Source organism: Watersipora subatra, chromosome 2 (genome assembly GCF_963576615.1).
Source record: "Watersipora subatra chromosome 2, tzWatSuba1.1, whole genome shotgun sequence".
In the NCBI taxonomy this organism is placed as follows: Eukaryota; Metazoa; Bryozoa; class Gymnolaemata; order Cheilostomatida; family Watersiporidae; genus Watersipora; species Watersipora subatra.
In genome coordinates this window covers 52,437,758-52,450,199 of record NC_088709.1, presented here as the reverse complement: position 1 = coordinate 52,450,199, position 12,442 = coordinate 52,437,758, and the positions used below count along the sequence as shown (strand labels likewise).

Below are 12,442 nucleotides of genomic sequence, written 5' to 3'. Positions count from 1 at the left end.
GATAGTCTTAAAGGTTGACTTGCAACAAAATTCACATTACAGTTATTTGGTATCAAAAGATTCGCCATGTCTTACTCTGTTGTGTGGTAGATGCCAAATATGTGGAAATGTGATTAAAAGCTCTTAAAAGCTCAAAAACAAAAAGCCGCCGTAGATTGGAATCTCTTGATTGCGATGACGTATCCGCGCCGTTTGGTTATTGTCTTGTAACGTGATGTTCTCGCGTGAATTGAAAGGCCAATAATAAGCTCAATATCAAACTTATAGTAGCAATAGTTTATGACAAACACTTCGGGTTTTACCTAAGACCCCGTATCAAATATAGATGCTCGCTACTTTACAGTTTCGGCTTGGCCATTCCGTTCGACAATGCATGTCTGAGTTGCGATCATAAAAAATGTCAAATTCTGAAGAGTTAAAGATGTAGTTGCGTCAAAATTTAAGTTGATCTTAAAAGAAAGCATTTTTTTTTCTCTATCAGTTGATATGTTGTTTGTTGTGTTACGCAATCGCATTGCCAAGATATTTGAAGATTAAAACCGAAAAAATCTGATCGCCGTAAAAACGCTCAGGCCACAAAAACGTGCCCAGCCTCGCCAAAAATGATGTCACGCGTTTGGCAACCTGCCTCTATCTCTCGTATTCACATCGGCTAATTGCGATAAAAGTCTAGCCTTACGTGGCTCAATTGGCATATATCTTATTTTGTATTTGCTCATGTTGGCTAGAATAATATTTTAAATCCTGCTACAGATGCATTATTATGAATGTTTAAAAGGCCTCAAATAAAGAAAATTGAAAATTTGTTCTACTCGCTTTCTCCAAATGTTGTGTAAACATTTGGGTACCGACTACCAATTCTACCGGTCTACAGTAATTAGGTCAAGCGAACTAAGTTGATTACGGTCTCTGTGTCAGCGCAGTTTTCAATTGCTACTCGAACGTGAAACTACTAGCTGATCAAGCTACTACCGATGTACCGGTATTGCGAAAATACGAATAACTTTTGCTCATAAATTCCAACTTTCGTTGTGTTTGACAGAGACTAAAGTGAAAAGGCAAATCATTATTTAGTAAGTCAATAGTATTTTCATTTGTTTTGATTTGTTGCTCTATAAATTAAAACAACATTAGCCATACTATTTTAGTTCATAGTTGCAGAACGCTGTTGTAGTTAGTTCGACTGGTTTACTAGTCAATCTGTCATTTCAATTGACGAAAATACTTTAAGTATGAAATATTAATCGTGGTTATACTGTAGTTATTCAACTTCGTTCACTTTTACGTATCTTTAAACGTTGTCGTTTTAAGATAAGATAGACACACCTTCGTATTTATATGAATAACTTTTTCTCACAATTTCCAACTTTCGTTGTGTGTGACAAAAACTAAAATGAAAAGGCAAATCATTATTTGCTTAGTAAGTCAATTAGTATTTTCATTTGTTTTGATCTGTTGCTCTATAAATTAAAACAACATTAGCCATACCATTTTAGTTCATAATTGCAGAACGCTGTTGTAGTTCATTCGACTGGTTTACTAGTCGATCTGCCATTTCAATTGACGAAAATACTTTAAGTATGAAATATTAATCATGGTTATACAGCTGTAGTTATTCAACTTACTTCACTTTTTCGTATCTTTAAACTTTTTAGTTTTAAGATAAGGTAGACACACCACGTATTTGTACGAACATAAATCTCGGCCATATTATGGATATTAAGCATTTTCTTCAAAGTCACATTAGGTTACACACTTGAATATTGTGATATTTTTCTATTTGTTAAGAATAGTCTGCATAACCACTTCAATGTTTCGTTGTAGCAGTGAAATGTCTTCAAGTCGACATTGGGCTCTCTCCTGTGCCGCAGCTAATTGTGAAGAGACCAAACATCTATTTGCTTGGCCTCGGGGAAGGACATCAACAGATGTACAGCGAGCCAAATGGACAGCATTTGTGAAGAAACATGTAGCAAATTTTCGATATAAAACCATATCTAGAATTTGCTTCCGGCATTTTACTGAGGAATGCTTCAGCAACTACCACCAATACAGGTACCAACAAGGAGAAGATATCCGGCTCATGTTAAAGAAGCACTCGGATATAATTCCCACACGAAACCTGCACATTAAAGCTGATTCTGCTGCTACCCCAAGGAAGCAGAAGCCAATTACCCTTTTGCCTACAAGAGAGCGCAGAGCAGTGGTGCGAGGCTTACTTGCTGATGTGTAAGTGGTGTAAGATGTGATAATGCACAGTACTAGGAATCTTTGAATTTCACAAGTTATGTTATGAGCTTCCAATTTGAAAATATAAAACAACTCGTGTTTTACGGAAAAAAAATTCTTGTCTATATATTACAGTGTTCCTGCAGTGCCTAGGACAGCAACCTTTTTTTCTCATTCACGATCGAAAATACCAGTTCGTAATCCTCAGCCTGCCGAGTCCTTTGGACCTGGAAAGTCCTCTAAGGTTGACAAAGGGGTACAGCTACGGAAATGTCTTCACCGTCCTAAGTATCGGTCGATTTCAACCCAGACCGATGCTAAACAGTGAGTACAGTTAACTTGTTTCATATGGTTGAACGGGATTCTTTTTTACAATATATATTGAGTCTATAAACATTTATTCACAGGCCTGATCTTCCAGCCTCACCTCCATCTAAAAGAAAAATGCCAGTAGTCGATGAAGCAAGCTCCATTCCTTCTACATCTAAGCAGTTACAACGTTTTTCTCTAATTATGGAGAGTGATACTAGTGATGAGATGCAGGAACGAGAGGAAGATCTGGTAAGTTACAAATACTTTGATAAAATGTCATAGCAATTTTTCCTTTTCTCATGCTTCTTTTACGTTAAAGACTTAGATGAGTTTCCTAAAATGCCATAGCACTTTTCTTCATTTTCTATGCTTCTTTTAGGGTAAAGCCTTGGATGAAGAAGAATGGGTGCCAGATTCAGATAACAGTGAGACGGAAGACGAGGTTTCAGAAGAAAGCTTTGAGGGGTAAGAAATATAGTAACTGCTAGTTCGTATTTGATAATGCGTATTATTTCATCGATTATATGTACTCACTGTCTTTACAACAATATTTATTTTAGCCTGCTTGCAGTAAGTATGTGTGTGCTTCCTGAAGAAGCTAAACATAGGCTTGCCTTGTCATACGCTTGCTGCTTTCTCATGCCTGCCTAACAATGCTATTTTACATTCAAGTGTTTCACTTAATTGCCGCAAATCAAACTGTAGAACTCTGCTAGATATTTTGTAGTTGCTAGCTGCTGTTATATTTTTTACTATTTATTAACTGTAAAAATGATTGATTTTTTAAATATTTCTAAATTTTAAATATTTACAATATTTCAATCTTACAATATAAATATTGTAAGGTTTCAATTTTTCTTCCTTATACACTAATGAAGGCTTAATCCAGTTTTTGATTTTATATTACTAAAGTATTGTCTGATCTTCACTAAAAATGTTTTGTTGGCGTTCACAGGGAGCGACCTTGGCAGAAACAGCCAAAATATATTGTGGAGCATAGCCAGCTTCAAAAACTCCTTGAAGTATGCCCTATGTGTGCGGGTCCCAGTGCTGTGGAATTGGTGGATAGACGTGGGGCGTATATTCGCTACATTACTCGTTGCTCCACCTGTAACCACACGAGAACTTGGTCAAACTCTGACAAGGTTTCCAGATTTCCAGTCATCAACATTCTTATTTGTGCCGCCATATGCTTCACAGCATCACTGCCAAAAAAAGTATTTGACTTTTTCTCTGCGATAAACATCGCAATGCCGACGTTAAATACTTACCACAGGCATCAAAAGGCATATCTACATGGGGTAAGCTTTATCTTAAATCTAGTTCAAAATTGTATCAACTTTATTGTATTCTATGATGTGAGGTTTACATGTTTTGGGATGCGATTTACAACAGGCTGTTAGAAGTGTGACAGCTGAAATGCTGGAAGAGGTTCATCAAGAGCACAGGGAAAAATCCATCGGAGTGAGTGGCGATGCCTGTTTTCACAGCATTGGACATTCAGGTACCGTATTTGTTGTGTAACTTTTTATGCTTTGCAAACTTGATCTGTGGACCGCATGTTTCAATATCGGGGTCTCCTTGTAGCTACATACAGTTTTTACACTTTGATGAATAACTCTTCCAGCAAGATTGTGGCATGTGAGCTCCTAAAATGTACAGAAACATCATCGTCACCTGCTATGGAACTTGAGGGGCTAAAAAGGTGTCGAGCTTACCTAGAGGAGAAAAATCTACACGTAGCCGAGTTGACGACTGACAGACACTCCTCTCTCATGAAGTACATGTCCACTCAGTGGAGCACCGTTTCTCACACTTTTGACTCATGGCACTTGACCAAAAATTTGAGGAAGCGATTAACAACTCTTGCCAACTCCAAGGTTGCTTACAGAATTCTTCTTGACTGAATACCCGCCGTTATAAATCACATGTACCATGTGATTTCACATACTCAAAGTGGCCAGCTCAGGAAAGAATGGTGGTGCTCCACTGTCAATCACATTTGTGATATACATGTTCACACCTATGAAACTTTTCCAGAGTGCCAACACGAACAAGCAGAAGACGTGTTTGATGAAGAAGGCAACAAGCTTGAGGTTGCCTATCTAGATCGCCAGCTTCATGCCGACCTTATCCAGCTGTTTTCGGATACCATCTTCAATTTTAGCTCAGCTATAAACCGAGCAAGCACCGTCTCTACTAGTGAACTGGAAAGTTTCCACAGCTCTTTAAACCGAAATGCTCCAAAGAGGGAAGGCTTCTCCTTTGCTGGAATGCTCAGCCGAGGACAGCTAACTCTCCTCCATCACAACGAAAACTGCCAAAGACCAGTCATGCTAGATAAGACCAGCAACCCTGTCAAGGTTGTCGCTAGGTCTAAAGCAACCAAGCTCCGTCCCAGTATGCGGTATATAAGATCCAGGCCTACATATGGTAAGTTGCCATTACATTACCACATGCTGCTCAAACTTCTGATGTTTAGGTTTGAAATTTTTTGTTTTTATTCACAACAGATTATCTCAACAAGCTATTCCATCAGCTGAGACTTTCTATTGTGGATGCCGAAGGTATACCGCATGATGTAGAACCTCCAAGTCTAGCGTCAACTGGTCCTAGCTACAGGTCCATTGATGAAGTAGAGGAAGCAGCCAGACAGAGGAAACGAGGAGTGTATGTCAAGCCACATTACCTTTCGTTGGCAGAGTTGGAGCTAGCCAAGCGGAGAGCTATTCGTGGCAAGAAGAAGGCAACTACGTAGAGCCCCATGTAGGTAGGTGCTTGGCTGTTTGTTATGTGATATGTTCATACTGCATAATTATTGGTGTGATTTAGTCTGTGCATTGCAGGCTGCAGCATGTGTTTGTAATAACATGGCTGGTTCTGGCCAAGGATCTGTATCCCATTTAATTCCTGTGATTTTTAGCTGTTCCTATTGCGACTCTGTTTGTTACATTTCTTTTATTTTGTTATTTGCTGAAGATATACCATGAGATGTACAATCTCTAAGTGGTCCTAGCTACAGATCCATTTATGAAGTAGAGGAAGCAGCCAGACAGGAGTTTGTCAAGCCTCGTTCCCTCCGATGTCTGTCTGTATCCCATTTACTTTCGGTGATCTTTCTCTATTCGTATTGTAACTGCTACATTTATTTTGTTGTTCGCCGTTTGCATTCATTTTCTTTTGTTTTGTAGGCTATATATATTATGCCTACAAAATTAGAATATATAAATATATTATAATATGTATAGTATATATAGTATATAAATTATGTATATTATAATTATATATTTATATATATTATTTATATCATATAATATTTATAAAAAGATCGACGTAGTGCCGAGCGCTGGGATTTGCCAAGGTAGATGCCAGCCGCGGTACTAAGTTGGACGCCTTCTGATGTGCCTTGTGTGTTTCGTTGAGCCTCAAATATAGTAGGATACCTCAGTCAACGGCTCAAGGCACTGATGGAGGAACCTTAGCAAGATGCAGACAATGACATCGTGCTAAGGCTGAGTAGCCGCATGTTCAAAAAGAACTATTCGAATGTGGTGAAACTAACTGCATCGTGTATTCATCATAATCTAGACATTGTTAGTGTGAATTTGTAGAAATTTTTCTGCTGATCATTTATATGATTAGTTGATAATAGACAAGCAATTGTTTTGTGAGTTGACCAAATTAGTGAACGTAAGACGTAATAAAAATTTTGTTGAAGTCAATTCACCCGCATTAGAAACTAAAATTTAATTTGACCTGGCAAGGGGTTTCCCTTTTTTCCATTCGCGGGAAAGCAACCTTTCCACTCTGCGATTGATGGTGTGGCTCAAAATGGTTTGGTTATGCAGGCTTGTACGAGAGTGCATATAACAATGGCTTTGTTCATGGGGAGCCAGCAAGACAAGATTTCATGACCATGGTGATTCTAACTTTGTGCGATGAATAGAGCTTTCCACGAATCTCTCAGTAATAGCTAATCATACTGCTGATTATAATTCATAAGCCAGTCTGCCAGACAATACTTTGGCAGATGTGGCAAGACAATGAAGTGTTTAATTTTTTTTGTCATTTATCTTTTGTTGATGATTATAGCTGCAGGTTCGTTGATGAGGAAGAGGAAGCAGCCAGACAGGAGACGAGAAGTTTGTCAAGCCACATTTTTTCCATTGTCTGACTGTATTCCTGTGAATTTTCTCTGTTCGTTGTTCAACTCTATTTGCTACATTTATTTTGCTGTTCGCCGTTTGCATTCATTGTCTTTTACTTTTTTATTTTTGTATATATTATACATTGCCTACAAAGTTTAAGTGTATAAATATATTGATTTATATTAAATAGAAATTATATCTTTATAGTATATTTGTAAAATAAAGTATATAAAAATCACATCACTGCAGTAAATTTAAATTCTGTATGCGCCATATCTGCGTATTCATCCTCATCTTCAGTGCCAGGGTATGCAGCTCGCACCATGTTATACACGCAGGCTGGTAGTGGTCGTCGCTCTCCCCTCCTAAGTCCTGTTGGATATGTCCAGAATACCATAGATCTATACGCGCATAATCTCCTCTGCCTACAAACCATGTTGTAGATGTCGCAGTCTTTCAGTCTTTCAGATGGTACCAGGCTCTCCGCATCTGGATACTTGGGCACTAACAAAATATCATACTTTTACAGTATCTTGATAACTTACTTGAAGTAAGCAGTAAAAATAGCAGCTACAAACCTCATAAGCTTACCATGGTAGTGGCAGTAGTTATAATAAGCCACTCTCAATGGACCTGGCTTTATTAGATCTTTTATTTCGTCAGCTTCGGTAACGCATTTGATACCAGTTTGCGGAATGGAATGCCACATGTCGTGATTTGTGCAGCATATGTTCATTTCTTTTTTACTCCACGCATGGCAATTCTCACACTTGCACCACTGCTGAACTGGTGGTGCCATGTAAACATCCTGTAATCAATAAAACAAACGTAATGATTACACGCATTCATTGATGTCGTTCTAAGGTGTATTTACGGTAAGGTTTCAATTTGGGAGTCAATTAGATTGCTAATCTAAAATCACGATATGAGTAAACGTTTAACAAAAATATAGGTATGTAAAATATATAAATACAAAACCAGCAATTCGAAGCTTTGCTTTTGGTAGTTAATGATGAGCAATGATCCACCGATTTTACCCACTTCCTACGAGTGAAAATAATTTGTAATCATGACTCTAATTTACCAATGATTCGAAAAAAAATATTAAAGCTAGGTAAAACGGCAGATGAGCTATAAAACGATGATTGGAGATAGCAAAGAATTATCATTTTATTAATTAGTATATGTATTTATGACTATAAAAATTACATTTACTTAGGTATAGAAGACTCTAAGTTAATTTACCTCCATTCTGTCTTTCTCTACAGCAAAACGCTGCTGACGCCTGTCAGCTTTCACCATAGGCTGCCTGCTCCAATCTTTGACTAAAGGTTGCTCAGATAACTCTGAGTCGCAGTCGCTCGAACATGAAGCCATTTTAAAACTATAACTTGTATGTAGTAATTGGTGAAAAGCGCTGAACCAGTAACGGTGAGAATTCTCAATCGAATGAGAATCTTCGAGATCACAGACAACCCGTTTTACGAGTGATAACATTTATTACGGCCTATATAAAAATTTCGCGCTCGTGATTGGCTAACGAAGCGACCTCATATTTATCGCTCGTGGTTTCGTTTCAGAAAACAAACTTGTTACGTCACGAAATTGGCACCCGCTGGAACGTGAGCTTTTTAAAAGAGGGCCTCATTCAAACGCATATATCTCTGGACAGGGTTGGTCTACAAAGACAAAAATGGCATCAAATTGTAGCTGATGTTTTAGCCTTTTATGGGTCCTAATTTCATTTTTGACGCAACTACATCTTTAAGACCCTGGCGTTTCGAGCCTGACACTCCATCTGAAGAAGATCCTCAACAGAATCAAACCTCCCAGCAAGTAAGCACAGCCACTAGCCAGCTCTTATGTGCCAAGCTAGCTAGTAGTAAAAGTTTTAGCTTGAGAGTGATAGAACGAATATTATTATGTATGATTTTAATGATGATAATTATCGCCTCAATATTGCGAAAAAAATATTTACAGATTTTTCTCGAATGACAACATTAACAATTTTAATATTTAAATCTAGTGCTGCACTGATATACTGTTGGATAACATCGACCTGATGTATTAGCTTCGAATGAACTACGAACTACTATAGGATTAAATATATTAAAATTAGAAGTTAATGAATAGAAAACTTTAAAAGTCAAGCGGACGTTTACCAATCTATCAGAGATCACTATAATTCCTTGCACCATTTTCCTAATCAAAAATTAGCCTATAGTATAATAGTTTACAACCCCTTTTAAGCTGAGGGTAAGGAAAGTCTGCTTGCACCCCCTTACTTTGAAAGTGGGACCGAACATTTCGATCCGTGTTAGTACCTGATTAAAAAAAATTTGAAACTCCATTACCGATACAATAAGGGAGACCTTGTGCCAATCAAATTATCATTAGTCAAATAGTCCGATAGAACAAACAATCAATAGCTCACCAATAACCATCAAACGACCGGAAGAATATAAACTGATGAAACAATTGGCGTGTCATAGCGATAATGAGCTTCATGTATGACGCATCTATAAATTGTCATGTCTAAACCAAAACAAACCAACACAAGAACAAAAACCAACAGCACCAATGGGATGAACAACTAACTGGGTCTATCACCCATTAAACACACCTTGCGACACTTTGTGGTTAGCCACAATCAGCACTGGCAGAGGCAACTTTCTCCCTGGTGGAGGAATTGACTGGCATGGTTGGACAGCAGTAGCCGCAGCAGTAGGTCTGCAACTACACAAATAACATACCGGTAAGTGAAGGATCTCTGCAAATGTCTCGTGTAATATATTGTAAATGACGGAATTAAATGGTTCGAAAAGATTAAACATGTATGACGAAAAGATCGGATTCACTACAAACTGACAACTGAGGAATATCTTAGCAAAAGCTCGTCTCAGGGATATGAATATTTGAATAAGTCAATAGTGAACTTGCATTGTTAATAACATATAAACATACGTATCATCGTACTCCCTGTACTCGGTCAATGCCTGGCGCAGCACAGTGCGGTGGTCCCTCTTAGTCATTGCAGCATCCTCCAACTTTCTCTTCCGAGGTGTCAGGACGACACGGGATCTTTCCTCACTCCGGAAACGAATGGATGGAACTGCCTTAGTTCGATCGAGCTTCAAACTAAATAAATGTAGGTGACAACCACTGTAAGATGTGTGAATGATACTAATATTAAGATGCTATTAACGATGATGCCAGAAAATGACAATAAGTATTTTATATAACATATCTATAAGTGAGTGGGGTTAAGAAATTCGGCGAAATTAATCGTGAAACTTATAACATTATTTTATCAATTGTAGATTAATATTTTACGTTTTACAGATAGATATGCAGTATGAATTATTTTTGTTATTATAATAAGAATAATATGCGTAATTAAAATGATAAAATACTAATAATATCATATTACAATTAAATGACATTAATATTGTAATATTAAATATGGATTAATACAGTAGTATTAGGAGAATACTAGAAAATATCCTGAGTTACTACTACTAATACAAGTAGTTCATAAAATAAATTACTCACATGCTTTGGTGACATGTGGAGTATGCAAACAGGTTAGAAAACATGTCGTCTTTGAAATGGCGGAAACTAAGGTAAGAGTGAGCAGGCGAATAAATAAAGTTTGTAACATCCAGCTTCACCCAGTTGCACCACGCCCGGTGAAGGTCTGATCTATTCTCTGCTCTTGGCCAAGAAAAAAGGTGCTTTTCAGCTTGGCAGTTGGCAGCTGCACAAACACGACGTGGCGCGTTAGACATTATGACGAATTGAAGTTTAATACGAGAAAGCGTGTCTGCTATTTGCGACAGATCAAACTTGAACTGAAACTAACATTATCTGATCACGCGACTTACAATTCTCGCCATATGGCGCGAACAATTTCTACAGCATTTTTCGACCATCATAGCGGACCAAAAGGCTCATCATTTTTATTAGAGGATGATATGCAATCGTTCAAGCTAAGTTTAAAAAATTAAACATATTTTTATGCTACGTTTTGAGATATCAGTGCTCAAAGTTGCAGCATTACGATGCCAATGAAATAGACGCGTAAGAACAATAGACATGGTTTTTATTGCAAGCGTGAAGTATATTTGTGAAAAAATTTCGACGAATAAGGATGCATGAAAGTGTAAACATAAACTATCTCGCACAAATTTTAGCCGTTTTAGCACACATACGTCACATTTTAGCCGTTTTGGAAAACGAATCCAAACTAGGGCGGTCTCGTGAGGCTGCGATTTTTTGTTCGTTTTTGAGCTTTTACGAGCTTTTAATCACATTCCCACATATTTGGCGCCTACAACACAATAGAGTAAGACATGGCGAATCTTTTGACACCAAATAACTGTAATGTGAATTTTGTTGCAAGTCAACCTTTAACCCTTTCACTGCCATCCAGGAAAACATTTAGCTATCGGCCTATTGCCAGCAAATTTACCGAAAATTGTGGATATTGCTTCATGATATGTATACAATATTTTTCCAATTTCAAACTCTATCTAAAACATTTTTGTAACATATTTTATTTCGCCAACATTTCAACTAACACTGCTAAGCAAAAAAATCATTGTATATATACATGTACTTCGTGAGATGATAAAGCTATGTGAAGCGATCACTACGAAGCTAAGACGATCCACGACAATTTTTTTTTACTCTTACAAGACTATTAATTTCACCACTACCAGTCACTGTTGCTACTTTAATTATTGGTATAATCACGAAAACCTAAATCTAAATTTGGCTATGATATCCTAAACATAAGCAATTACCTGTTTTCTAACTCGTGCGGTAATTTACAAAACTTAACAAAAATTGTTTGTTTTTAAGTTCGTAAATCTCAAAACAAAAGTTTAAATTGCTTTGTTATTTTAGGCTAAGTTTATAGAGATATCTTCGGACAACGTATTCAATATAAGGAAAGTCCTAAAGACCGTGGGTTATGTTGTCAACGAATAATGAAATGAAGTTACTACGCAATTGCTGGGGAAGTCTCAATGATGCGTCTACGGCACTGGACCATATAAAATGCATTTATGCGTTTACCGGACAAGTTCAAAACTTGTCCAGTAGGATTCATAAGGTCAAGAAGTTACCATAATCTTCAAGGACAAGTTAAAACCTTGTCTTTGAAGATTATGGTAACCTCTTGACTGACTTGAAAACCTTGTTGTGATTGAACAAAGTTTACCCAATTAAATCTGGCATATCTGCAACATTTCGAACAAGGTTTGAAGAAAAATGATGACAATTCTAGTGATAGTCATGCAGACACAAACAGACAAACATTCATAAAGTAATTAATAACAGCGAAGACACACATACATAAACACAGACACACATTCAGATGCACACAGCCCGCACAGACACACACATATACATGCAAACACAAGCAAAATCCATACACATACAGGCACACAAGCAAAAAAAAAGAAAACTCCACAGCCAAACACCAACCAGCACACACACATACACACACAGCCAGACACCAACAAGCACACACACAGCCGGACACCAACCAGCACACACAGCCAGATACCAACAAGCGAGCGCACACACATATGTATACACAAACACAAACGCGCGTGCAAACATACAAACAGACACCGACACATGCACAGTAAACACACCACACCCAGCCACACAATTACCCACAGATACACATACCGAAATTTAAACACACAAACGCACATACATGCTAAGACTCAGACAAACATACG

At 37.6% G+C, this 12,442-nt stretch overlaps 1 protein-coding gene across 1 annotated transcript; it reads left to right on the top strand.

The window, feature by feature from the left end:
• The first annotated feature begins 2,742 nt into the window (after positions 1-2,742).
• LOC137388320 (uncharacterized) lies at positions 2,743-4,448 on the top strand. Its single transcript, XM_068074805.1, has 5 exons — positions 2,743-2,790; positions 2,921-3,006; positions 3,497-3,842; positions 3,937-4,045; positions 4,129-4,448. The coding sequence occupies exons 1-5, from the start codon at positions 2,743-2,745 to the stop codon at positions 4,446-4,448; spliced, it is 909 nt and encodes a 302-aa protein (XP_067930906.1).
• The last annotated feature ends 7,994 nt before the right edge of the window (positions 4,449-12,442 follow it).